Source organism: Pipistrellus kuhlii, unplaced genomic scaffold, assembly GCF_014108245.1.
Source record: "Pipistrellus kuhlii isolate mPipKuh1 unplaced genomic scaffold, mPipKuh1.p scaffold_m20_p_41, whole genome shotgun sequence".
Classification (NCBI taxonomy): Eukaryota; Metazoa; Chordata; class Mammalia; order Chiroptera; family Vespertilionidae; genus Pipistrellus; species Pipistrellus kuhlii.
The window spans coordinates 3,860,224-3,887,911 of NW_023425542.1; the positions used below are offsets into that span (position 1 = coordinate 3,860,224).

General features: G+C 60.9%; 1 protein-coding gene across 3 annotated transcripts; it reads right to left on the reverse strand.

Moving 5' to 3' along the window:
- HHIPL1 (HHIP like 1) lies at window positions 1-26,434 on the reverse strand. Of its 3 annotated transcripts, XM_045571961.1 has the most exons (10): window positions 26,132-26,434; window positions 18,085-18,471; window positions 17,825-17,991; window positions 16,083-16,226; window positions 12,674-13,017; window positions 11,919-12,045; window positions 8,797-8,942; window positions 5,712-5,793; window positions 1,645-1,727; window positions 1-1,156 (listed from the first exon to the last, which is right to left on the reverse strand). In XM_045571961.1, the coding sequence occupies exons 1-10, from the start codon at window positions 26,408-26,410 to the stop codon at window positions 465-467; spliced, it is 2,451 nt and encodes an 816-aa protein (XP_045427917.1). In that variant the 5' UTR covers window positions 26,411-26,434; the 3' UTR covers window positions 1-464. The 3 variants fall into 3 exon arrangements, with proteins under 3 accessions (XP_045427917.1, XP_045427916.1, XP_045427918.1); XM_045571960.1 differs by having other exon boundaries at window positions 17,825-18,471; XM_045571962.1 differs by lacking the exons at window positions 1-1,156; window positions 1,645-1,727 and adding an exon at window positions 5,322-5,599 and having other exon boundaries at window positions 17,825-18,471.
- Between the last annotated feature and the right edge of the window lie 1,254 nt (window positions 26,435-27,688).

A 27,688-nucleotide genomic window follows, 5' to 3' on the forward strand; every position in this document is an offset into this window, starting at 1 on the left:
ATCTAATAAATTCAACAACAAAAATTTAAAAATTTGTATAAAAAAAAAGAGGATTAAATGAGTGAAAATAGGAGCAGTGCCTTACATGTAGGAAGTGCTCAACCAATGTCGGCCGTCCACCCTGGTTAGCGCTATTGAGGAGCAGTGAGTCTGTTGACACAGCCAGGGGCCATGTCTGCCCTTAAAGGGTGGTGCCCTCAGTGCTCAGGGTCCCAGGGCCAGACGGGGTTCATGCTGCTGCTCAGAGGTAAGAAAGGCTAGGACTTCCCCCAACACACACACACACACACACACAGGGCCCCGGGCTTCAGCACACACGGGACACAGGAGCAGGGACACACAGAGAACACGGGCACGGCCGACAGCTCAGTGAGGGCTGCAGTTCAGATGCTCCACCCTCTACATGGCCGCCTCCACCCTCCACTGGGCACACGCAGGCGGAGGGCCTGCCAGGCTCCGGCCCACTACCCTCGCCCGCGGTCCGGGTCCTCCTGGCTGCACACGACGCCCGCGTCCTCCTCGTGGCTGCAGTTGTGCGTGCCCAGGCCCGCGTGCCCGCACTGCAGCAGCGTCCTCTCGCCGCCCGCGCAGCGCACGTTGTCCAGCAGGATGGGCAGCGCGCCGCCCTCCCCGAACTCCGCGCCCTTGGCGGCCCGCGCGGCGTGGGCGAAGCCCAGCTGGCGGCACACCACGGCGGCCGCCCGGACGTCCCAGCCGTCGTCGCACACGGTGCCCCAGCGCCCGCCCGCGAACACCTCCACGCGCCCGCGGCCCGGGCTCAGGCCTGCGGGCCGCACCAGGCGCACCGCCCCGTCTGAGGGCGCAGCATGCTCAGCGCCAGGCCGGCCCCGCCGCCGGCCGCCCACCCTCCGACCACCGGGCCGCCGGGTGGGCCTTGCTGGGCGTGGGGTGGGCCTTGCCGGGTTCGACGTGGGCGTGGCCGAGCTCGGGGTAGGCCTTGCAGGGCGCGGGGTGGGCCTTGCTGGGCGCGGGGTGGGCCTTGCCGGGTTCGACGTGGGCGTGGCCGGGCTCGGGGTAGGCCTTGCAGGGCGCGGGGTGGGCGCGGGCGGAGGGGCTGTGGGGCGGCCGCGCCTGGGCACCTCCGTGGGCGCGCGCTCTGTGGGCCGAGGGGTGCTCTGGGCCGTCCGGATGAACTCTGCAGAGGAAGAGGCTGCAGTCAGAGCGGCCTGACCACCCAGCTCTCCATCCCCGAATGCAGACTTGGGGAAAGAGGTCCTGTTCCACCCTCCACTCAGATACCCAGGCTGCGTGCCTCCCGGGAAACTGTGGTCCTCAGGTGCTGAAGATTGGCACTCCTCCCTGCCTCCCCACCAACCCAGCCCCGACACCCCCTGCCCGCGGGACCCTGGCACCCGGAATAACTTCCCAGCACTCCTTGCTCCCACAGGCACACCCGCTCCCCCTGTGCCTCTCAGGGCGTCTCAGTGCACTTCCCTGGAAACAGCTTTCTCCCTTTGCGTGGCCCCTTTGAGACTGGCAGCCCCTTTGTGCCACCCGCGATGGCACTGCCCACTGCCCACTTTAACTGCATGTATACTGTGTGCCCAGCACAGGGAGGACCCACGCGGGTGCGGGCTGTGGGAGCGTCCCTCCCACACGGGGTCCCCGTCGGCGAGCACTTACTTTCTTTGGGCACAAATGGGATGAGGCGGCTCCTCACCGTCACCTGGACCGGCTGGATCTGGCACGTGCCAGGGGGCGCCCGTCTGCCAACACGGGGAAGGTCCTGAGCCCGGCCCCGGGAGCCCGCCCTGAGCATGCCCGTGTGCGTCCAGGCCTGGGCAAGGAGCACCAGCGGCCATTGGTGGGCCCCCAGGTGCTCCGTGCCCCGGGTCTACGGGAGTCCAGTCCCAGGACAGGAACCCCTCATCCCACTTCTGCACAAGACGGGTGGCTCACCTGAGCCCCTCCTCAATCCAGCCTGGCCTGTCCTCTGAGCCTGGTCCCAAATGGCATCCTCCTCCCCCCACAGGCTGCCTGTCCAACTCCTGTCACTGGAACGACCCGGCCCCGGCCACAGCCTTTGGGGACGGTCCCTGCCCCCTGGCCTCCCCGATTTCCGTGATGCAGAAACAGAGGCTCCTCTGCCTGCAGGAACCAGGGGGAGATTCGGTCCATCGAAAGGAAGGAGGTGGCGAGACTGTGTCTCAGGGTTGGCAGCAGAGCTGGGGGACCCGGGGCCTTCTGCGGGGAGGAGGCGGGGAGAGGAGAGCGTAGAGAGTTGGGAGAGAAAAGAGTCAGAAAAGGTTGCCAGGACTATGAATTGGGCTCTTCTGGCATCTTCGAGGGGCACCGGGGAGGAATGGAATTTCGTTTTAATTAGTTTTTGGCTCTCGATCTGTGAGTCTTTGAATGGGACCCGCCGATTCTGGGCTGACCATGTGGGAACAGACTTCAATAGGTTCTGCCAGCTCAAGGGGAATGCCAAGGGGTGAAGCAGCCACGTGACACGAGGGGCCTCCAGACGGGCTTGGCCAAAGAGGGAAACCGTGGGCCTCCCCTCCCACCCCCTCCCCGCCAAGGCTGAAGAAACACGTGCAGGCAGCACTTATCTGAGCTGGAGAGGGTGGGTTTTCTGGGGTCCCTGAACCCAAATAATATCCATACCCCCCTACCCAGACCCAGCAGGGGTTGGTTCCTCCAGGAAATTATGAAAAACATGTTTGTTATGCAGAAGGTAGGCGATACACCAAAAGCTGCCACATAAATGCCATTGTTTGGGCAGTAATGAATAGCCCGCCCCCACCCCTCCACCTGCTACGACCTCATGTCTCTGTTCTCCAAAGATTCTGCCATGGGGCTCCGTGCAATACATTGCAGGGCAAAGCAGCATGCTTATTCCAAGAGAGAAAAGCGAAGGGGATGAGAAGGGTCAGGAAGGAAGGGAGGGCGTCTGGCCGGCTCCTGCCTCCTCCCACACACGAGACCTTGAGCAGAACCGGCCTCGGCCGCGGGGTAAGCCGATATCATGCGGCACCAACTAAGGCAGTGCCGGTCCAAGGCACAGAAGTCAGGTGCTCCGTGCGTGTGGCAGCTCCTTAGAGAAGCATCTGCTTTGAGCGTCGGAAACGCCCAGGAGCGGGAGAGACAGCGAGGGCGCCCTGACCCAACAGAAAATTACTCGCCATTAAAACCGACCCTTCTGCAGGTGGTGTTGCACCGTAGACATGTTTATGCTGAACGGGGAAAAGGAACGGGGGAAAATGCAAAGGTTGCAGGTGCCGTCCCCAGTGAGGTAAACCCTGGCACCACCCACGTAAAGATGGGGAGACCAAGGGAAACAGAAGGGGTGTGGCGAGAGGAAGTGCTTATGTTTTTCTTGAGAAATATGTCAATAATGAACAGGCTGGCCCCAGCCGGTTTGGCCCAGTGGATAGAGCGTTGGCCTGTGGACTGAAGGGTCCCAGGTTCTATATGGGCCAAGGCACATGCCCGGATTGTGGGCTCAATCCCCAGTCGGGGGCGTGCAGGAGGCAGCCGATCCATGATTCTCTCTTATTATTGATGTTTCTATCTGTCTTTCTTCCTTCCTCTCTGAAATCAATAAAGAAGTATATATATATTTTTAAATACATATTTTATTGATTTTTTACAAAGAAGAAGAGAGAGGGACAGAGAGTTAGAAACATTGATGAGAGAGAATCATCGACCAGCTGCCTCCTGCACATCACCCACTGCGGATGTGCCCACAACCAATGTACATGCCCTTGACCGGATCGAACCTGGGACCCTTCAGGCTGCAGACCGACGCTCTATCCACTGAGCCAAAGTGGTTTCGGCTAAATGCTTATGTTTTTCTTGAGAAATATGTCAATAATGAACAGGCTGGCCCCAGCCAGTTTGGCTCAGTGGATAGAGCATTGGCCTACATACAGAGTGAAGGATATCAAGGGCACAGGCCCGGGTTGCGGGCTCAATCCCCAGTAGGGGGTGTGTAGGAGGCAGCCGATCAATGATTCTCTCTTATTATTGATGTTTCTATCTGTCCTTCCTTCCTCTCTGAAATCAATAAAGAAACATATATTTTTTTAAATAATTAACAGGCCGGTTTGGCTCAGTGGATAGAGCACCGGCCTGCAGACCCAAGGGTTCCGGGTTCCATTCCAGTCAAGGACACGGGCCTCTGTTGCAAGCTTGATCCCCGGCCCTGGCTGTGTGCGGGCGGCAACCAATGGATGTCTCTCTCTCCTCGATGTTTTCCTCTCACTCTCTCCCCCTCCCTTATATTCTCTCTAAAAATGAATGGGAAAATTTTCCTCATGGGAGGATTAACAACAACAAAATAGAACAGTAATAATGCACAGATCTGTGCTTTAAGAAAAAAAATGCGGTAGACAGCAAAGCTGTCACAGACCAGAGGAAGCTAAGGAGATGTGAGGACTAACGTAATTCTGGAACAGAAAAAAGAATGTGGGAGAAAAACTAAAGAAATTCCCTTTAAAAGTTTATTAATTAAAACAACAACAACAACAACAAAAAAGGAGATTGAAAAACCTGATAAACAATAATAGCTGTTCATTTTAGTAGAGTCAGCGATATGGGAGGGGAGTGGACTTACTGTTCTCGAGGAAAGGGGGATTGGTGGAGGGGGGAAGAGACTGAACATAAAATGTGCACCCCTATGGATGAGGACAATGGGGGGTGGGGAGGGGGCAGAGGGTGGGGTGGGAACCTGGTGGAGGAGGGAAGAAATGAGGAACCTTTGTAATAATCTGAACAATAAAGATTGATTAAAAAAAAAAAAAAAAAGACCCTTTAAAAAGTGCAGTTACCTCAACTTGAAAAAGGAGTATAGAGTTTAAGGAATGGTGAGGCACCAATATTGCTTGTTAATTGTGACAAAGGTGCTATAATAATGTAAGACATTTAAAGAATAGAGGAAAATCCTATATAATAAAGAGGTAATATGCAAATTGACCTTCACACCATTACACAATATGGCCACCCCATGTGGTCAAATATAGCCACCACAAGATGGCCAGCAGGGGAGATCAGTTGGGGGGATCAGGCCTGCAGGAGAGGGCAGTTGGGATCAACCAGACTGGCAGGGGAGGGCAGTTGGGGGCAATCAGGCCAGCAGGGAAGCAATTAGGTGTCAATCAAGCTGGCAGGGGTAATCAGGCTGGCAGGCAGGCAAGCAGTTGGGAGCCAGCAGTCCTGGATTGTGAGAAGGATGTCTAACTGCATGGGTTTAGGCCTGATCCCTGTGGGCAGTCAGACATCCCCTGAGGGGCTCCGTATTGGAGAGGGTGCAGGCTGGGCTGAGGCACCTCCCCCCCCCAAGCGCACAAATTTTGTGCACTGGGCTTCTAGTAAATAAATAAGAAGGGTGACGAGCATATGGGGAAAATGCTGTATTATCTTTGCAACTTGTTTGTAAACCTAAAGCCATTCTTAATTCTAAATGCTTTAAGTTTTTTTAAAAAATGTGATGCTGGGGCTTGCGCTCTGACGCCCTCCTATCACGGACAGAGGTGGTCTTGGAAGCTGGCAGTCTGGACTTGAATCCTGAGTCTGCCTCTCACCAGTAGTATGGGCTTGCCTAGTCACTTCCCTCTTGGGGCCTCAGTTTTCTCATCTGGAAAAGGGGAGTGTGAGTAACCTCCGCCTTAGGGAGTGCCAGAGAGAGAAACTGAGGGGCAGGCTCCCGGAAGAGCACGTCAGCTTCGGCCGCGCCGGGTGCGACTCACCGGGAGGGGTCGATGATCTTGTACACGGCCCCACGCGCTGCTGTGGCGCTCGGCACGCTCGTAGACATGAAGTACAGCTCCCCTGGGACGAGACGCCAGGCAGGGAGTGAGCATGCCGCCCGGAGGCCGTCCCTCGGCCCCTGCCCCCACCTCCAGCTCTGGGACCACCCCCGGCCTCAGGAGGCCAGCCCTGAGGGGTGCAGGCCCACGCAGCTCTCCCTCCCGCTCCCGGGATGGAGCAGCCTGAGAAAGGCTGGCCTGTCCGGGGGCCTCTGTGGCTCTCCAGGGCAGGGGCCACTCTGCCGGGCCACCAGGCTCGACCCTCTGGAGTCCCCGGTCACCTGCTTGGGTTTCACGCCCAGCACCACCCACCTCTGGGCACAACGAGGGTCCGTGCCCCAGCTCCTTTCTAGCTGCCTGCTGGGCACTGCGGGCACACCTGGCTCCCCCCTCAGCTTCCTCACCCCAAAATGAAATGCCTCATGTGACTGTCATTTGGATCTATTTTTATTGGGGAGAGAGAAGGAGAGGGAGAGGGAGAGGGAGAGGGAGAGGGAGAGGGAGAGGGAGAGGGAGAGGGAGAGGGAGAGGGAGAGGTAGAAGGGAAGAGGGAGAGAGAGGGAGAAGGGAAGGGGGAGAGGGAGAGAGGAAGAGGGAGAGGGAGAGGGAGAGGGAGAGGGATACATCAATGATGAGAATCATTGATTGGCTGCCTCCTGCACGCCCTCTGCTGGACATCGAGCCAGCAACCCAGGCATGTGCCCCGACTGGGAATTGAACCGTTACCAGGGTGACCTCCTGGCTCACAGATTGATGCTCCACCACTGAGCCACACGGGCCGGGCAGGACTTAACAGAGTTAAGCTTATCGGAGCACACAGCCAGTGTGCAGTCAGCGCCAGCTCTGACGGCTGATGTCAGTCACCCGGGACCTGGGTCCGGCCAGGTACTGGAGGCTGGAGGCTGTCTCCCCCGACGAGCCGGCAGGACAGCAGCTCGGGAGTTTCTCGCGTGGATGCCAGTCCCTGCACTCAGCCCCGTGTGAGCACCAGCAGCTGAGGGTCCGCCCCGCTCTGAGCCTCGGTTTCCCCACCTCCTGGGACCGGAGTGAAAATGCAGGGAGCAGAGTTACAAGCACCTGGCACCCTGTGCGCTCGGGGAATGTGAGTCCTCGCCACCAGAGGCGCCTGTGTCCAGGAAATAGGCTCCCTATGCCCATCTTACAGGCGAGAAAACAGCTCAGAGAGGCCGAGCCACCTGCCCGGCGTCACACAGCTGGGGAGTGTGAGCGAGGCCCAGAGCTCACACTGAGGTAGTGCACACGGGGGCCGGGAGGCCGACACCCACACTTCCTCTCGGGTCTCTGCCTGGAGAGAGGCCCTCCGAAGCCACTGCCTCCTTCCTGGCGGAGTGGCCCTGCCCTCTACACCCAGCCCCCCGAAGGCCGCTGCACACTCAGCCGCCTCAGCCTGGGATGCCTTTCTCCCCGTCTTCCTCTGCTGACCGAGTTCAAGCGCACGGCCCTCGGGGAGGCCCCGGGCACCAGTGGGTCCCACATTTCCCTCCCCAGGGCTGAGCAGAATGGCCAGCCTCCGTTTTCCCACCTGTAAAGTGGGGGGGTTGGACCGGGCATGGCCCACGCTCCCTCCAACCTCGATCTGCACAGGCAGGGGGACTCCCCCGCCCCTCCCCGCTGTCCCCAGCAATGAGGGGCCTGCCTGGGGCCATGTGGACACCAGGCCAGCAGAGGCCCTTGTTCCACAATTTAAAGGTGACCACACGTCCCGCTTTTGGCGGGACAGTCCCGATTTTTAACTAATTTACACAATTTACAGGTATCAGAGGGACAACTAGAGACACGAGACACGGAGGCTGGAGCCGGGAGACCCAGAGCTCAGAGCTCTCCGGGGGCCCCGGCCCTCGCTGGCCAGCAGGCTGCCCCGGCCGGGGCCTCCGTCTGCTGTCATGTCACTCAGTGCCACTCAGAGGGCTGAGGCAGGGCCCTGGGGAATGCATCTCCCAGGCCCTGCTTCTCTTTGGAGAGGGGGCGGGGAGAGTTAGGGGACCGAGGAGAGAGGGGGAGAGAGAGAGAGAGAGAGAGAGAGAGAGAGAGAGAGAGAGAGAGAGGGAATCTCTCCCTCCAAAGCATGTTAACCCCCTACTGACCAAAAGAAAGGGTTTGCAAGCCCCCTGGGCTCGGGGAGGGCGGTGGGGGCCGAGGCTGCCCGCGGAGGATTTAGACGCTGATGGGTGTCGGTTCAACAAAGGTTTCCCACACTCAGGCCCGGGGTCTCTGGGCACTGGGCTTGGCCAGGGGTACCCTTCCAAAGGCCCCTGGCGGGTGTTGCCCAGCAACCGGGCCAAGCATTCACGAGGCCCCACCGCGGGGCCCCTGGTCTTTTGTCCGGGGGACAATCTGGGGCCAAGGACAAAGGCAGGAGGCAGCCCCCGTGGCCCCTCCCCCTCCCCCTCCCCCTCCCCCACTGTTCCTCACATGGAAAACGCGGGTGCCCGAATAGGAGACCCACCAACAGGCGAGAAGGCCGTGTTACCCACCCTGAGGACCGTGTGGCTTCATTTTTCAGGAACCCAGGGCAGTGGAGGTCTTGGGGGGCGTTCCCCCCCAATCCTCCCACTCCCCTCCCTGCTCCTGCCCCCCCCACCCCTGCATTTTCACCAGTACTTCCTGGTCCCTAACTTGCCTGGTCCTCTAACTGCCCTGAACTCTTAAGTCACTTTGCCACACCCAGGGCAGAGGTGGGGGAGGGAAAGGAGGAGGGGGGGAGGGGAGAGGGAGGGGGAGGGGAATGGGGAGGGGGGAGAAGGGAAGGGAGAGAGGGAGGAGGAAGGGGAGAGAGAGGGGGAGAAGGAGGAGGGAGCTGAAGCTCTGACTGGTGGGGATGACGTGCAAGCAAGGCCTCCAGCCCCCTGAGCACATCACTCCTCATCCTGAAGTGGTTTCCAGGCCTGAGACCCACCCCATTCCTTACACCTCAGACCTGAGACCACATCCCTCGAACCCGAGCCGCAAGGAGCCAGGGGATGGGGGACCAGCCAGGCATGGGATCCTCCGCCGCCGCGCTCACCGGCCTCGTCCTCCCCGAAGGAGATGATGTGTGGGCGGTATTTGTTGATGAGCCCCGGGAACGCGCAGGTCTGGCCGCGGCCCATGCACAGCTCGCTGTACTGCCACTGGCCTGTCTCTGGGCTCTCTCGGAGGGACATCAGGCGCCTACAGAGGAGAACGGGCTGTGGTCACGCCTGGCATGGTGCACCGGAAAACCCCACCCACCCGTCCACCCACCCACCCGTCCACTCATCCACCCACCCATCCATCCACCCACCCATCCACCCATCCACTCATCCACCCACCCACCCACCCGTCCACCCACCCACCTGTCCACCCGTCACCCACCCACCCACTCATCGATGATGCATGCAGCTGTGGCGGGCAGTTAGCCGGACAGGAGCAGAGCAAGGACGATGGGCAGAGCAGGTACAGAAGGTCACCAGGGCGGAACACCCCAGGGGCCCAGCCAAGGACAAGTGTAGGGGGACCTCGTCCCCAGGGTGACCTTTCCTCCCCTAGCATCCCGCTGCTCCTGCTGCTGGGTCTCCCTGATTTTCCTCCTTAGAGATAGCCAGGCCCAGCTGTGTTTCCGCTCCAGGCCCAGAAAAGCAGCAAAACCAGACAAGCTGACCACTGCTGACCTCAGGGCCAGCTGCCCGGAACAATGACCCTGCCCTGGCTCTAGCCAATCAGTGGAGGCCTGAGAGGACACCCCTGGAAAGCTGATGAATATTCTAATGAGATCTTCCCCAGAATATTCCCATTAGAATATTCTAATGGGACCTCTCCTAAAACCTTTAACATCCTAAGGATGGGGGACCCAGCGTGCTCTCCCTCCTGGGAGCACGCCCCTGCCTCCCTACCCGCCCCCCCCCAAAAAAAAATGTGCCTCAGCTTTGGCTTCCTCACCTCTAAACTCCAAGGGCTTCCTTTCTTTGCCTCTGTAACTTGTGCCTAAGTCCATTTCTTCTATGAATTTCTTCTACCTCTTTTTATTTTAAATATATTTTATTGATTTTTTACAGAGAGGAAAGAGGGATAGAGAGCTAGAAACGTCCATGAGAGAGAAACATCAAGCCTCTTGCACACCCCCCACCGGGGATGTGCCCACAACCAATGTACATGCCCTTAACCGGAATCGAACCTGGGACCTTTCAGTCCGCAGACCAACGCTCTACCACTGAGCCAAACCAGTTTCGGCTCTTCTACTTCTTGATAGATCCTCCCTTCTCCCACCCATGATCGGAGTGAGTCCGTAACCTGCACCTGCGGCCTGAACATTCCTGAGCACCTAACCAGGCCCCTTACATGGACTGTACATTGAGTCACCAATCAGCACCTGCCAAATACCCTAACCACCCCCCCCCCCCACGATTCCTAAGTACCTAAGTGCCTAATCATGTGCCTTATGGGAAACCACCAATCAGCGCGTGCCGAGTACCCTAAGCCCCGCCCCTTCCCTTTCCTCCCCTCAAAAGGCGCCTTCACCCCGGCACGCATGCTCTCCTCCTTTGGGAGGCGGCCGGCAGGTCCTTCTCCTCTAGTAAAGCCTGTGTCCCGGTCTCCGGCCCTCTGTCTCATCTGTCCCCTCTGGGATTTTCCAAACCAACGTTCTCTTACAGTTGACGTCTTGGCTCTGAATTCTTTCCTCGCTCCAGGCTGCGGGACCCAGGCCGGGTCTGAGCCCACTGGCCGAACGCCTGGAGTTGCTCTTGCCGCCCCCAACACCACCGGGACCGCACACAGCGCAGGGTCCAGCCCACCCTGAGCGTGCAGGGCCCTGATCTAAGAGGGTTACGGATTTCAGACAGGGACAGCAAAGCATTAAGCCAAGGTGGGCCCTTCTCATCCATGAAGCCTGCCCTGCGTGAAGTCTTTGCTGAGCACCTACTATGCGCCAGAGAAGCATGAAGGAAGGGAAGGCACACAGAGACCAAAAGACCAGCTCGGTTCCTGCCCCCTCTGGCCACCCCCGCCCAGTGACCACCAGGAGGCAGTGAGGAGCTGACTTGGATGGCAGAGCTCTGGATGGAACCTGGGCACCTTCAGACTATGCTTACCTGGCCCCTGACTCCCTTCCCCGCCTGTCCATTACCTACTGACACTCCCAGGCCCTGTTCGCCGGCCCCTCCTCCGGGAAGCCCTCCTGACTGCCCCCACCTGGGGCTTCTCCGGCACCGTGCACAGGCTCTCGGAGGTGGACTAGAGTGGACTGAGTGTTTGTCTCCCTGACTTGGGCGCCAGGTACTCTTCAAGTCTGCTGCCCTGGCCCTGGCACACAGCCTGGCCCAGCAGACGGGCTTGGGAAAGGGAGGCAAAATGAATTACATTTCTACAGTCAGGTGGCTTAGGAGACAGGAGAATTGGGGTCAAAGCTGAGGCTTCATCTAGACTCATTTTCCAGATGGGATAGTTGAGTCCCAGAGGCAGACCCCAAGGAAGGAGGGCAGAGCTAAAAAAAAAAAAAAAAAAGGACCCCTCTCTCAGCCCCGGTCAGCAGCCTGCAGAGGGGAGCGCTCTCCTCCAGCCTCAGGCTCCTAACGCCTCCGTGCACAGGCTCAGGTGGGAACAACCAGCCGCTGCCCGACGCTGGCGTGCACTCATTCTCAGGGCTGTGCGTGCATTCCCGGACCCGGTCCTCCAGCAATCTGGGAGGCAGCTGCAATCACCGCCTCCCTTCTGCAGGTGGGGAAGCTGAAGCCGAAAGAAGTCCAGTCCCAGGACTGAGAAGGCGGGCAGGATCGGACCCAGGTCCCCCCAGCTGCACTTTCAAGCATCGTGCCAGGTGCATCTCTGCCCTGGGCCTCGCGGGGCCTCAGTTTTGTCCTCTGTACAATGGGAGAGCAAGGTGGTCAGGAGGCCCCATAGCTCCTTTGGGGAAGGAGTCTGACCTACAGCAGGCAGCGGGGTATGCTCTGCCCCCCAGAGTGTGGGAATCGGGAACCAAGGCTCCAGGGGCCCCACGGTCAGGCCTGGGCCGGAGTCCCAGCCCCCCTCTACTGGACCAATGCACCCCGGGGCCCTGGCCAGCTGGTGCAGTGACAGCTCCTGGCCCCCAGGGGAGTTGTTAGGGTCCCTCCCACCTCACTCCTCTGCCCTCCAGGCCTCCTATGATAGAAGGGCACTCGGGCCCCTTACCCGCTCATGAAATCGCCGAAAATGTAGAGGCCGTTCAGGTTGGGGTACTCGCAGCCCCGGTACACGTAGCCCCCGGTTACGGACTTGCCCAGCTTGTGTGGGTAGGCGAAGATGGGCAGCACGTCATCTGCAGGGCGGGGGAGCCGGGGTGAGTGGAGGGATCAGCACGCTCCCCCCAACAAATCTGTGTGGATGATCCTGAGTCTTGGGGGGCAGAGGGCTGTGAGGTCACTGGGAGGGCGGGAGATGGGGATGCAGGAGAGGGAGATGCTTAGCTTCCAGGTGCAGAGAAGAGCAAGGAGTGGCCAGGAGAATGGGGGAGGGGGGAGGGGGGAGGGGGAGGTCAGGTCCTGGGTGGGGTGTGGGGGACCGAGGAAGAGGCATTGGTGATCCCTTGGGGTAGATCCGGGATCAGGGGTTCCCCAGGGGCGGTCTCCTTGAGCCTGGGGCAGGCAGAGAGGTGCTAGTGCGCAGCCTTGGGGTGGGGAGCAGGAGTGGGAGCATGGGGGGATCTGGGAGGCGGTCACGCAGGGAGGCGTTGGCGCACAGCTTTGGGGGGGAGTGAGGCGTGGGGAATGGGGGTGTGGGGGGATGGGGTGGGGATGGGAAATGGGGGGATGGGGAGAAAGGGGAGCGGTCACCCAGGGAAGCGTTGGCGCACAGCTTTGGGGGGGAGTGAGGCGTGGGGAATGGGGGTGTGGGGGGATGGGGTGGGGATGGGAAATGGGGGGATGGGGAGAAAGGGGAGCGGTCACCCAGGGAGGCGTTGGCGCACAGCTGGCGGTCGTAGCACTCGAAGCCCTCCCGCGCGCGCCAGCCGTAGTTGCGGCCGCGCCGCACCAGGTCCACCTCCTCGAAGCGGCCCTGGCCCACGTCCCCGCAGAGCAGGCGCCCGCGGCCCGCGCCCGACGCGCGCTCCCCGCGGTCGAAGGAGCAGCGCCACGGGTTGCGCACGCCCAGCGCGAACACCTCGGGCCGCGCGGCCGCGTCGCCCACGAACGGGTTGTCGGGCGGCACGCGGTAGGGGGCGCCGCGCCCCGGGGGCTCCGAGGGCTCCGCGTCCACGTCGATGCGCAGCACCTTGCCCAGCAGCGAGGACCTGCGGACGGGGGAGGGGAGGGGGCAGGTGAAGGAGGGGGGAGGGGGGAGGGGGCAGGAGGGGAGGGGAGGGGCATGTGGGGAGGGGGCAGGCGGGAAGGGCGCGGCTTGAGGTGACTGCGCCAGGGCACCGCCCGCCAGTGGCTGAGCCAGAGGAAGGCGAGCCTGGCTGCGGCCCGGACCCGCCGGGTCAGGTGCTCCTCAGTGGCTTACCAGCCGGGTCACCTGTCACTCACTCAGCATTGCCTGCACCTGACTCTGGGCCAAGCCCTGTCCCAAGCCCTGGCCTTACACCCCACCTCCCGCCTCCTTCAGCCTCACAACGCACCTGTCCGCAGGGGGTGTTGCTGTGACCCCCACTTTACAGATGGGGCCCGAGCTCGGAGAGGTCACCTGAATGCCCACTCGCCACACCCATGGGGAACGGTGGGGCCCGGTCTAGTCCTGGCCGCTGGCCGCAAAACCCACACTCTTTAAAACATGCATTTTTATTGATTTCAGAGGGAAGGGAGAGGGAGAGAAACTTCAAAGATGAGAGAGAATCATTGGTCAGCTGCCTCCTGCACGCCCCCCACTGGGGATTGGGCCCACAACCCCATGTGAACTCTGGACTGGAATCAAACCCAAGACCCTTCAGTCCGCAGGTGGACGCTCTATCCACTGAGCCAAACCAGCCGGGGCAGAAATCCCCCATGCTGTCTACCCCAACCTGGACCTCCCCGCCCTGCGTCCTCCACGGCCACGTGCGGTTCTGCTGCCTGCCTGCTGAAGGGGTGTGCCGAGGGGGGGACATAAACGCTGCGGGAAACGGAGTCGTGGTTTTCTTCGCGCCCCGCACAGTGCTGGCACACAGTAGGCTCATCACGTGTTTGCTGAGTGAGTGAGTGAGGGTGTGGCTGAAGGCAAAGCCAGTGCACCATACAGAGTACAGGGAGGGCTGGAAGGGTGTGAGGAGACACTGCGATCTTAGCTGGAAATTGGGCTGAATTCTCACTCTCTCTCTCACACTCCCAGGGCCATCTGGGGTAGAATCACGGCACCGTCAGAGCGCAGATGGGCCTCCGTGTGGCCCAATGCACCCCACACTCTCCACCCCTCCACCCCCACCCCTGCCTCAAAGAGGAGGCAACCCAGGGGACCCCTTGCCAGGTCCCCCAGACAGCTGTGGACTGGAAGGCGGGCCACGCCACGGAGGCTTGCGGCGTCGCCTCTGGGGCCCTCCAGAGCCATCTAGAATGGGGTGCACACAGCTGGTGGGTTTCATCGGTCACAGGACACCACACACACACACACACACACACACCACACACAGGACAAAGTGAGCCCTGACGGGGGAGATGCCTGGTGCTTGAAGATGGGGCGCGTGGTTTTCCATGCACCTCCGCCCTGACCTTTGGGTTTTTTTCTCGCTCTTAGCACTTCCTGGCCCCCCTCCAGGCTGCTGGAGAAGGCAGGACTGCAGCCGTGTGCCCCTCCTTCTCACTGCATCAGCACCTGAGCGCTCCCTCCTCACCTCCCAGCGTCCTCTCAGGTGAGAAACCCTCCCGCCCTGTAGAGGCCCACAGTGAACCCCGCCCGCCAAGGGCTCCCACCACGCTGCAGACCACACCCCGGCTTCCCTGTGTGAGGGGCCACACGCACAGCAGCAAAAGGATGTTTTAGGTCCTGTCCGGTTACCCACAACTCCTTCGTTTCTATATTCTGAAACGTCAGCCCAAACGTGAGAACGCACGAGGCCTCTCACAGCCCCAGGCGGGAGCACGAGGCATCGGCTGGGAACACTGCAATCGCTGTCTCAGCACAGGGCTCGCTATTTTTACTTGCTGGGCTGGGAAAGCGAGAGGATTGGCCGTATTGGCTGAGAGAGTGGAGCGGCTGCCCTGGGACTCAGGAGAGCCTCGTCCAGTCTCTCAAGACCCATGTGTATATGTGTGTGTGTGGTGTGTGTGTGTGTGGTATGTGTGTGAGTGTGTATGTGGTGTGTGTGTGGTGTGTGTGTGTGTGTGTGTGTGTGGTGTGTGTGGTGTGTGGGTGTGTGTGTGGTGTGTGTGTGTGTGTGTGGGTGTGTGGTGTGTGTGTGGGGGGGGTGTGGTGTGTGTGTGTGTGTCTGGAGTGGAATGACGGCAGGCCATCTGCTCAAGCCAAAAAGCGACTAACTGCCCTAGCTCCGTGGTTAACAAACTGCGGCTCTTTGGCCCCTGGAGTGTGGCTCTTCCACAAAATACCACAGCCTGGGCGAGACTATTTTGAAGAAGTGGCGTTAGAAGTTTACGTTTTAAAAGTTTGGCTCTCAAAAGAAATTTCAATCATTGTCCTGTTGGCATTTAGCTCTGTGGACTGATGAGTGTGCCAACCACTGCCCTAGCCGGTTTGGCGCAGTGGGTAGAGCATGGCCTGCGGACGGAGGGCATTCCATTCCGGTCCAGGGCACATGCCTCGGTTGCAGGCCCAATCCCTGAACAGGGCAGGTGCGGAGGCAACCAATCACTGTATCTCTCTCCGTCTCCCCCCCCCCCCCCCCCCCGTTTCCCTCTCTCTAAAAGTCAATGGGGTAAATATCCTCAGGCGAGGAATAACAAAAATAAAATACTATAAAAAATAAAATACTTTAAAAAGATAAAAGAAGTGACTAACAGAACAAAACTGTGCTTCAGTGCCTGGGCCATCACGGGGAGCCTTGGGCAGAGCAGCCACGTGCCACGTAGCCCTGCTCCGCCCAGCTCAGGCTCCCCACGTGGTCTGAGGAGCACCCTTTCCTTCCTCTGCTTCCTGCAGGAAAAACCCCGTCTTCCCAGGTGCCCTCTGACGCCGTGCTGACCCTCCACAGACACCACCGCTGTGACCCTTCCTTCACACAGCGCCTCCCCAGGCCGAGGTGCTGCCCCCTCGAGCGGATAAGGGCAGGGGGCGGGTGGGGCCTCCGGCGGGCCAGCTGTGGCTGAGCCAGGCCCCAGGCCCCCAGCTGTGCCTGGTGCTTCGTGGCTGGGGAGGGGATGCCCCCCCTGGAACAGCATGGAATCCAGGGCAGGGGAGCCAGCCCGCCCGCCAGCCAAGAGCGGGACGTACTTGTTTTGGGCGTTTCCAAACTCGCCAAAGGGGTCTCCGGCCATCCCGCCGTCTCCGGTGAAGATGTAGAGGTACCCGTCGTCCCCAAAGAGCAGCTGGCCCCCGTTGTGGTTCGCCGCGGGCTCCTCGATCTCCAGGATTATCCTGAGAGAAGATGCATGTCCCCGCCCCCAGCCCCGAGACATCCTCAGCCAAAATACAGAGCAAGGCCACCGCCTGGCGCCTCCTCTCTCACCAGCACCGTGTCACGGTGGCATGTCCTTTCCAGCATGAGGCTTTTACAAAGATCAGGAGGGCCGGGCATGGACAGTCCCCTCTGTGGCACTAATGAGAACCTGGAGGCTCAGAGGGGCTGACGAACTTGCCCAAGGGCACACAGCAGAGCTGGAACCAGAACTCGGTCCGCTAGTTCTGGTCTCTCGCTTCTTCCACTGCTCCCGCTGCTGGCCCCTGCTCTGCTGTGATCACGCAGGACTGTGGGCCCAGGCCCAGCGGGCTGTCCTATCAGGCACAGGCACCCACACGTGAGCTGAACACTCATACACTCCCTCCTGGGGGGGAGGTTGGAGGGGAGGAGAAAGGGAGCAACCAGGGTCAGTCAGTCAGTCTCTCTCATCTCTCTACTCATCCTCCCCTCCCCCCTCTCCCTCCCCTCTGCTCCCTTCTCTCCTCTCTCCCTCTCGTCCTTTCCTCCTCCCCCCCCTCCCCCTCTCCCTCTCTCCTTCCCTCCTTCCCTCCATCTCCCTCTCTCTCTCCCTCTCCCCCTCCCTCTCCCTCTCCCTCTCCCTTCTCCTCTCTCCTTCCTCTTCCCTCCCTCTCCCTCTCTCTCTCCATCTCCCTCTCCCTCTCCCTCTCCCTCTCTCTCTCCCTCTCCCTCTCCCTCTCCCTCTCCCGGCTGCATCTTGGCAATAGTCTACCTCCTCCCTGGATTCAGCTCCTGCTGCCCAGGCCCACCATGGTTCCAGCTTCCACTGAGTGGCCCCGCTTCAGGGCTCCGGTGCCCCCACCTCCTCACTCTGTCCTCCAGCCCGAGAGGCGAGACAGCATCCTTCACCTGTTCCCCTCCCAGTGGCCGCACTTTCTCCCCGCATCGCTCTGCCATCATCCCGCCACCCCAGTAACGGCCATGCCCAGCTCTGCCATGGAACAACCTGGCACAGGGCTTTTTCCTACGGGGCTCGCACTGATGCATGTGCCTCCCACGCCAGGTCGGGCCCAGCCCGTCTCAGAAACAGCCGGGCGGAAATAAGACGCAGAGAGCAGGACCAGTGCCGACAGGGACAGAGGCCTGGAGGCCAGGGATGGCTACACCCACTGTGGGTGGGGAAGCGGGGAAGGTCCAGGCAAGGAGAAGTGGAAGGCCGGGTTCAGTCCCTCGGGGCCCTGGGATGGATGGGCTTGCAAGACAGACAGGCCAGAGTGCGAGCTCTGAGCTTCCTGGCTGTGCGACCCAACAGGCCCCTTCACCCCTGACGCCTCCACTCCCTCGTCTGTGAAATGGGACGGTCACGCCTGCCTGGCTCGGCGGCTTTACGAGAACCCAGTGGAACCAACCGCCTGAAGTGCCGGATCCAGGGCTCTGGGTCCTGTGAGGTCTCTGTGGCAGCTGTCCCTCCCCCGACCCCAGAGCACAGGGGTCGGACCCTCTCCAGGGCGGCACGGACACCACAGAACCACCGGTGCCCCCCCCCCCCCCGGCCCCGTGTCACCCCCGCCCCCCGGCCCAGCCCCCGGGAGGCCACCTCTCAGAGCCGTGGTCCACGGCGTTCACGTCGTCCTCCGAGACCCTGAACTCGCTGACGCGGACCCACTCGCGGGCGCCGAGCCCCACGGAGTAGTAGACGTAGAGCCGGCCGTTGAGGCGGAAGCGGGGGTGGAAGGCCAGGCCCAGGAAGCCCCTCTCGTCGCCCTGCCAGGGCGAGGTGAGCACGGCCCGGCTGACGTTGAGGAAGGGCCGCTGCAGCCGCGCGCGGTCGGGCAGGTAGGCCCACACCAGCCCCACCTGCTCGGCCACGAAGAAGCGGTGGGTGCCGTCCCCGGCGTGGACCAGGGCCACGGGGTTGCGCAGCCCGCGGGCCGCCTCCTCCAGGCACAGCTGCAGGCAGCCCCGGGCGTCGGCCACCGCGCGGCCCAGGTTGGCGTTGAGGCGCGGGCTGGCCAGCAGGCGGGGGAAGCAGTAGTCGGCGTCGTCCAGGGCCAGGTAGCGGCAGAACGCGGCGCGGTCGCCCTCCAGGGCCCGGAGCCGGGGGTCGGGCGACAGGTGGCGGAAGAGGCCGCGGCAGGTCTGCCACAGGCCCCGGCAGTGGTCCTCGCACAGCCCGGGCAGGGTCCGCAGCGGCGTGGACGGGTCCTCGGCGTCGTAGAGGTGGGCCGCGTAGGGCGAGCACTCCTGCGGGGACAGGGGCAGCTGGAGGGGGCACTTGCTGGCCCTGTGGCCTCGGGAGGTCGCCCCGCCTCCTGGAACCCCAGGCTGCTAATCTGTACAAAGGGGACAATCCCATCCGTCACCAGGATTGGACGGCAGGCCTCCGACCTCCTCAAGGTCATGCTTCTGTTAGAACCACTGACCGCGATATATGTTTTATTGATTTTTTTTTTTTTTTACAGAGAGGAAGGGAGAGAGATAGAGTTAGAAACATCGATGAGAGAGAGAGACATGGACCAGCTGCCTCCTGCACACCCCCTACTAGGGATATGCCCACAACCAAGGTACATGCTCCCTTGACCAGAATCGAACCTGGGGCCCTTGAGTCCGCAGGCCAACGCTCTATCCACTGAGCCAAACCGGTTTTGGCATCGGCAGCGACTCTTGAGGACCTACTGTGTGCCGGGAGGGCCTGAGGGTCTTGCACATGCTTTCTCTTCTAATCCCATTGGTGCCGCGGCCCTGTAGCTGCATCATATGCTCCTTTGCTCAGCTCCCGACTCAAGGGCCACCTGGTGTTGTCCTCCCCAGCGGCTGCCAGAGCCATTTCTCTATGAGACAAGGGATGGGATCCTCTGGGCCCCACTGGCCCCTCTCAGCTCTGCTGGCCTCTAACTCTGTGGGACAAAAGCCAACAGCCCAGGTCCCCCCCCCTCCACTTCCCCAGGGCCTCCATCGGTGAGGCTCTGTGGACCCCATTCAGTGCCCCCACTGGGAGGGAGGGGAGTTCACGCCTCGGGGGGCAAACCTTCGCTCCCTGGGAGAAAGCTGCTGGAGCTGGATCGCCCTGCCTTCCTCCCGGCCCACAGGTCCTGCTTCCCAGTTTGCACAGTTCCTTGGAAAGGCGCTCCCACTGGCGGAAGCATCAGCCACGTTTAGCAGCATCCTGGACTGGGCTCTCCCTCTGCCCTGTGTCACTCACCAGAGTAAGGAAACAGCCCACAGGTGTTGCCCCAGGTTCTGCTTTTTGGGACCCAGACGGAGGCAACAACCCTGCTCTGGCCTCTCCCAGCGTCCAGCCTGCAGCCCTGCCTCCAGCCTGAGAGCCAGGCACGGGGACCAGGCCCTCACCGATCCCCACTCCTCTGGCCGAAGCTTCACCACTGCTCTGCCATCAGCGCCTGTCCCCACCGCTCCTGCTTCCTGCCCACACTTCCGCCTCTGAGCCTCAGCAGGCGCTGTTCCCTTCCCAGGCCTGCCCTTCCCTGCAGGCAGAATGCTATCCAGTCTGAAATAATAGCCATGGCCATGGGAGAAACGGCAGCGAACAGGGACAGCCCCTGGGTGCTGGGACAGACTGTAGCCACCGAGGGACCAGGCTGGGTCCTCCGGGGAACCTGAATTTCCTCCTGAGGCAGCTGCAGGCGGGAGGCTGGCTCCATCCCCGTGGCTCAGATGAGGAAGGGGAGCCTCGGAGAAGGGAGCCACTGACCAAGGCCACATGCCAGTGTGTGGCCAGACTGGGCGGGCGGAGAAGCAGAGAATATATATCCCAGCTCCACTGGCTGGCCAACTGCCCACCCCCACGGCCTAGTGACGTGCCCCCCCCCCCAACTCCTTGGCACCTCCCCTGTACCCCACCTGCCCAGAGCAGAGGCCTCACTCCCTCGCTCTAGAACACATGTGTCAAACACAAGGCCCGCGGGCCAAATCCATCCCGCCAGGCCTTGCAATGTGGCCCGCACCGCGCTGTCATCACTGCACTCCGCTGCGTTTCCATCACAATGACAGTTTATGACAGTTCAGTAAACCATTTGGCCCGCGATTTAGGCTGGATTTTAGATTTTGGCCCCTTCTCTGATTGAGTTCGACACCCCTACTCTAGAAGGACCTCCCTCCCTTGGAGTCCCTGACGAGAGCAGATGTAGTTACTCATGTCTGAGTCTGACACATCCCTGCCCCGACCATGGGCTCCTCAGGCCAAGGTCTGCTCTGACTCAACTGTGGGCCCAGGAGGCCTTGGGGGTAGCTACGCCCGTGGTAAGGGAGGCACTGACAGCAGCCCCCGCCCCCCTCGTGGGCCGGGCCGGGCCAGGCTGGGCTCCAGCAAGAGGCCTCCAGGGGAAGCGGTGGCCGGCTGCCCTCTCGGCTGCGGGCCAGGGGCTGCTCCCTCCCGTTACATGATTGTGCTTTTGGTCCCACCACAGCCTCTCCCTGGACCCTCCGCAGCTACCATGGAGCTGAGGGCCACCTGATGACGTGTGCTTCTTAGAGTCGGGTCAGTGCCTGTCTCAGGCTCAGACAGGGACGGCGCATTTCACACGCTCCACTCTGCCGACAAGTGGGGCAGACGGCCAGGCCTGGCTCTGGGCCGTGTCACCTCCCCGCCCCCAGGGTTCCCCGGAGCCTCCTGAGCCCAGCCAGTGGCTGTGGGAGGACCAGGAGGGTCTGTACACACATGTCACTTAATCTTCACAAGGCTTGTTGTATAAACCAGGAACTTACGCTTACAGAAAGGCACCTGTCAAGAAGTGGCCAAGCCCTAACCGGTTTGGCTCAGTTGATAGAGCATTAGCCTGCGGACTGTAGGGTCCCAGGTTCGATTCCAGTCAAGGGCATGTACCTTGGTTGCAGGCACATCCCCTGTGGGGGAGGGGGGTGTGTGTGCAGGAGGCAGCTATCAATATTTCTCACTCATTGATGTTTCTAACTCTCTATCCCTTTCCCTTCCTTTCTGTAAAAAAAAAAAAAAATCAATAAAATATATTATAAAAGAAGAAGAAGGAAGAGGAGGAGGAGGAGGAGGAGGAGGAGCCGCCGAACTGGGGCCTCGTGACATCCAGACTCCACCAGGTCACAAGCCCCACTCGTACTCGGGATACTCAGGGAAGACCACCTGTAGACACCATCGCCACCTCCTTCCCTGCCCAGGCCTCACCATCCCTCTGACAGACAGCAAGGATCTCAGCTCTGAAGGAAAACATTGCCGCTCTTCAGCAGGAAGCAGTTACAGAGAGACTCTGTCCCTTTTCAGAGCCAGGATTCTTGAGGTGGGGATGTGTGGGCAGTTAGCCGGACAGGAGCAGAGCAAGGACGATGGGCAGAGCAGGTACAGAAGGTCACCAGAGCGGAACACCCCGGGGCCCAGCAAAGGACAAGTGTAGGGGGCCTCACCCCCAGGGGGACCTTTCCTCCCCTAGCATCCCCCTGCTCCTGTGTCTTGGTCTCCCTGATTTTCCTCCTTAGAGATAGCCAGGCCCAGCTGTACTTCAGCTCCAGGCCCAGAAAAGCAGCAAAACCGGACAAGCTGACCACTGCTAATCTCAGGGCCAGATGCACTGAACAATGACCCTGCCCTGGCTCCGACCGTCAATCAGTGGAGGCCTGAGAGGACACCCCTGGAAAGCTGACGAATATTCTCAATAGATCTTCCCTGGGACCTCCCCTAAAGCCTCCACCCTTAACACCCTTAGGATGGGGACCCAGCACGCTCTCCAGCGCCTTTCCAGTTCCCCTCCCTCCCCCGCAGGCATGTCACCTTTACCTTCCTCACCTCTAAGCTCCAAGGGCCCTTCCTCTGCCTCTATAACTTGTTTCCATCACCAATTTCTTCTATGAATGACTTCTTCCACCCCTGAGATTTTATAAATGAACTAGAGGCCCAGTGCATGGATTCGAGCACCAGTGGAGTGAGTCCCTCCTCCTGGCCTGCAGGGAGGGGGCCGAAACTGGCTCTCCGGCAGCCCCCAAGGGATCCCAGATTGCGAGACCCCTCCTGCAGGCCCAGCCCCCAGGACCCGGATACTTACTGGCTTCCTCCTTCCTCCTTTCTGGGTCTGGGGTGCGGCTGAACCACACTCGAGGCCAACAGTGCCCCAGCAGTAACCTGACCCACAGCCGATTCCAGAAGGAATCAGGATCCCTTCTCTACTGTTCAAAGCGTCTGCCCCCTGGTGGTTATTGCACATCACAGCTACCAAGCAAACTATTGGTCAGATGGTCACTTAGGCTCTTATATATGTAGATGTTCTCTTATAGTTTGAATTTTTTTTTTAAGTTCAGTACCCATGCACTGAGAGAGACACGTGTCTTGGAGACCTTGCTCACGGCCTGTATCTCTTCCTTACACGCCATGCACACCTGGTGCCCAGACCAGGGCAGTCCAGAAGCAGGAAATGAGAAGAGGGGGCAGTGATCGCTGCTGATGAGGAGGACAGTCAGCAGCTACGCTCAGAGTGGCCAGTGGGGGAAGGCTGCAGAAAACCCAGGGAAAACGAACCAGCATCATACTGCCCTGGGGCAAACCACTCACCCACCTCACTGCCCCAAGGTGCCCCTGGAGACTCATGATCCTGAGTCCTGAGGCTTCTTTAAATATATGTAGAGTGAGTGTGTGTGTGTGTTGATTTTTAGAGAGAGAAGGGCGAGGGAATGGGAGAGAAACACTGATGATAGAGAAACATCTATCAGCTGCCTCCTGCACACCCCCTACTGGGGATTGAGCCTGCAACCTGGCATGTGCGTGGAACCACACTCAACCACTCAGCCACACCGGCCAGGGCGAGTCCTGCAGGCTTCTGACGTCCACCAGCCGTTCTCTAGGAAGACCGAGGCTCTGCACACAGCGCCCGTGTGGGGTGGTCCCTCCTTGCCCACTTCTGCATCTGCAAGACATGGCTTGGGGCCCCACTGAAAAGCCTCCACTGACTCCTCCCTCCTCCCAGGGCTCTGGCTCTCCCTGACCAGCGGGGGAGGGCTGCAGAAAACCCATGGAAAAGTGGTGCGTGTGTGTGTGTGTGTGTGTGTGTGTGTGTGTGTGTGCACTGATCTTCAGGGACGCTCCCACAGCCCTTGGTTCACGCTGCAGATGCAGCATTCACCAAATTGTACTTCTGTTGCTCGTGGGGTGAGCTCATTGCTTCTGCTCTCACATTGCAATTTGCCAGAATCGGCTCAGCCGGTCTGCTTAGCTACGACTTAATCATCTCTGAGCATGTCTGCCCGCCCCACAGACTAGGGGCTCCTCCAGGGCAGGGAGCCCGGGGCTCAGCACACAGTGGGGCTTCGAGAAGACAGGCAACAGACACAGTGATCGGGAGAAGGGTTTTGGAGCCAGAGCAACCTGGAGATTGAGCCTGCCTTTCCCTGTGTACCCGTGGGCCGGTTCCCTAGCCTCTCTGCGCTGTCCCCGTCCCAAAGAGAAAAGGGATCAGCTCACAGAGTTGTTGGAAGGAGCAGATTGAGATGATGCATGTGTTTGCTCAGTAAATGCTCAAACAACACAGGCTGCACAACTTGACGTTCCCGCCTTCAGAAAGCCTTTCCCAACTCTCCCAGGGAACGTGTGGCCTTTCCAAGAAAGGTCTGGAAGGGCCGGGAGGGACCATCGCCCTCCAGCTTAGGAGCCATCGGGGCCTCAGGAGGAGGTATGGTTGCCAGACGGGCAGGTTCTGGAGGGGACTGTGGGGGTGGGCGTGTTTCGGGGTCTTCCTCCTCTGCAGCCCATCTCCCCAAGGCAGAGGTAAATGCCTACCCTCGCTATCACTTGCAAATAAGGCACTGGCCACCGCCCCCAGTGGTGGAAATCTGGAGGTGCTGAAGCAGAGCACAGTCCTCTAACAGGTCCTCTTCCCATCCCCCCTTTACCGGGTCTGGCAGGGAAACTGGAACCAGCCCCACTGCCCTTTCCAGTCGTGAGGTCACTCCCAGAAACGCCTGGGGTGAGGTGCTAGCAGCCACTCCACCGACCAGCTCCTGCCCGGAAGATTCCCAAGGAAAGGGGGCCCTCCTTTCAGGGGAGGGAGCAGGACTGGCCCCTGCCTCCCTCTTCCTCCTAGGACAGGCCACTTCTCTGCCCCGCTGAGCCTGCCACCCAGGAAGCGCTCGGCCAACACATGGGGAGCGAGTGCGCCACCCTGCTAAGTGATAGCGGTGGGGAAGCCATGGACCTGGGCCTGTGGGGCCCCCGCAGGAGCCGGAACCTTGACCAGACCGGCTCGCTCCCAAGATGCACAGCAGGGGCTCGAAGAGCCCACCGTAGGCAAGCACCCCCTTTGTTTTGTTTTGTTTACATTTCTTTATTGATTTCAGAGAGGAAGAGAGAGGGATAGAGAGACAAAAACATCAATGATGAGAGAGAATCATTGATTGGCTGCCTTCTACACGTCCTAGGAATCGAGCCCACAACCTGAGCTTGTGCCCTTGGCCGGAATCGAACCTGGGACCTTTCAGTCTGCAGGCCGACGCTCTATCCACTGAGCCACACTGGCTAGGGCCAAGCACCCCCTTTGCATGCTGGAGCTCCTCAGGCCCCCATTGGCCCCCATCCCCTCTTATTTCCTACCCAAGTGGCCACTCACCTTGGCAATGAGTGAGGGCCCAGGGCCCATCATGGCCACCACGGAGCTGTGTGACCACCCAGCAAGTCCCTGGCTCTCCAGGCCCTCGCTCAACCGGCCTCTAGGCCTCGCTCGGTTCCCACCAGGGGCTGGGCAGCCAGTGGGGGCCAAGAAGGCATGCACTAAAGCACATGTGTCAAACACAAGGCCCACGGGCCAAATCCGTCCCGCCAGGCCTTGCAATGTGGCCCGCACCGCGCTGTCATCACTGCACTCCGCTGCGTTTCCATCACAATGACAGTTTATGACTGTTCAGTAAACCATTCGGCCCGCGATTTAGGCTGGATTTTAGATTTTGGCCCCTTCTCTGATTGAGTTCGACACCCCTACACTAAAGAAACCCCACTGGAGATGTCCACTGAGCCCCTAATATGCATCACGGAGTCTGCATGGCAATCCCGGGGGCAGGTGAGATTGCCTCCATCTGACAGGGAAGGCGCTGTGACTGGCGAGGCCAGGATCAAGCCCCAGAATGCCCGACTCCCAGCTGCCCTCAGCCCCTCCCGCAGGCCTGCCCCTCCTGGCTGGGGGCTGAGACCTGGTGCTGCCCCGCGGAACCTGCCAGCCCCAGTCCTCTCACTGCCCCGGTGCTGGGCCAAGGCCAGCCTCCAAGCGTCACAGCCTTGACCCCTGCTGGTTCGTGTCAGGCGCCGGGAGTCAGACCCTCCAGGAGAAGGGACAGTCAAGACCACCCGGTGTGAGCGGAGGCCCGGGGGGCCGCCCTCAGAGGGGAGGGGGGGCGGAGAGGTTTCACCAAAACGGTGTCACTAGGGTGGTCTTTAGAGATGGGAGCCTCTGCCTGTGGGGCGCCAGCCCAGAGAGAGGGGCCGGGCGGGCGGGGCGGCAGGTGCAGGAGGCATCGCAGCCTGGGGCTCACCGGGGGTCCCAGGATCCCCACACCCTTTCGCAAACACAAGGCCACAAGGCCAGAGCGCCCACCATGCCCTGGGCATCCCTGGGACAATGGATCCCGGCCCGGGTACCAGACCAGGGCGCGCTCCCGGCGGCGGGGTCCTGGAGGGCTGGCAGAGGAGCCCCAAGCGCTGGGGGAGTGAGGACATCCTTCCTCCATCCCTCCCGCTGGGGAAACTGAGGCCCAGGGGAAGCCCAAGTCACGGAGCCAGGGAATGGCAAAGCCCTGGTGGGCCATCCCAGGATGCGCGTCCGCCTCCCCCGCCCGGGGCCCCAATGCCTCCCCCTGGGGACCCTCTGCCCGCTGCCCACGGGGGTCCCCGTCCGGCGGGGTGGTCCCCCCTTCCTCCGCCCCCGCCGCCGCGCCCGCTCACCTGGCACAGCAGGTCGAGCGCGGAGCCCGCGCACTTGGCCCAAACGCCCGGGGCCACGCGCGCCGCCAGCGCCCGGAAGCGGCGGGCCAGCGCGGCGTCCCGGCCGGGCGCGCAGCAGCCGAAGGCGGAGTACTGGGTGCAGAAGGCCAGCGGCCGCGGCGGCCGGAAGGGCGGCCTGAAGTCCAGGCACTGCGGGTGCCCCGCCGCCCCGAGCGCCCGCAGCGCCAGCAGCAGCGCCAGCAGCGCCCCGCGCCCGGCCCGCCGTCCAGGTCCCGCCATGCCGCCGCCGACCGCTCCGCCCCGGCCCGGCCCGGCCCCCTGGGAGCCGGCCCCTGCGCTCCCGCCTCCCTGCTCCCCGCATCCTCCCTGCTCCCCGCATCCTCCCTGGGCCCACCCCGCAGCCCGCGCTTCTGGCCACCTCCCCGGCGAGGAGGGCCCCCTGGTCCAGGCCGCCCCGAAGGAAGGGAGGTGCCCGCAGTACTTGGAACCTCGCTCAGCCTCTGTTCCCGCTGTTCCGGCGGCAGGGCCTCCTGGACGGAGCCTCTCCAACACAATGGCAGGAGCCTGGCCTCCTGGGGCCGGTGGGGCCTGGCTTCTTCGTTTCCCGTTCTGCCAGGGACTCGGCTCCCGCCCTTGGGCGCTATTTCCTCCTGGAGTTTCGGGAGCCCTGGCCAGAGGCCCTGGCTCCTGGGTTTCCATCCCGCTGTTAGGACGAGGGTCTGAAGGTCTGGGCAGCTCTGCGTGCTGTCATTGAATGGCACTCTTGTAAGTGTTGGGATGCAGCTTAGTGTGGAGAGCGGCTACAGCGTGTGCACAGGTTCAAGCCTCGGACTGATGAGAGGGCACAGTCCTCTCGGGGCCACGTGCACGTCCCAGCCTGGAGGGCAGAGCCTCCCAGCACGATGGTAGCCAGCAGCTGTAGTGGAAAGCTTGAACATATGGTCCGAACGCGTGGCCCCACGTGCCTGAGTGATATAGGCTGCAAGTAGGTAAGCAAGGCTTGATCAGGTGCATGTAATTGATTAGGATCAAAACCCACAGAACGTTGTGAACATCTTGACCACACCCTTCCGTTGCCTCTTGGCATCTGCTTTATAATAAATACACACTTGCAGTCCGTGGCGCAGTCCCTAGCTCTCCATCAGAGGAGCGCTCCATGAGAGAGGGCAGCATCCGGCCGAGACCCAGCTTCCATTCTCTTGTCTGTCTTTTCTCAATCCTTCACCGCCCCTCTCGGTTCACCCTTGGCTGTGCTCCTTAGTGTTTTGCACATGCTTATACTAACACACTCACATCACAGCTTAGTGTTTTGCAGCTGCCGCTGTAAACAAAATGACCTTGACAGGACCTCAAAGGGATAAGCGTAGCCAACCGCAAAGAAGGCATCAACAAGTAATTGACCTTCCGGGAGACAGAGCTTTGGACACCAATCCCGTCTCCTGTGCTTGCTGCAAGAAAACAAAACTGCCTGGCGGCCACCCTGTCTGGTTACTGAACAGAGCACCCCAAGCAGCAAGCCCTTTAAGCTCGCCAAGCCAACATGGCTCAGTGGTTGAG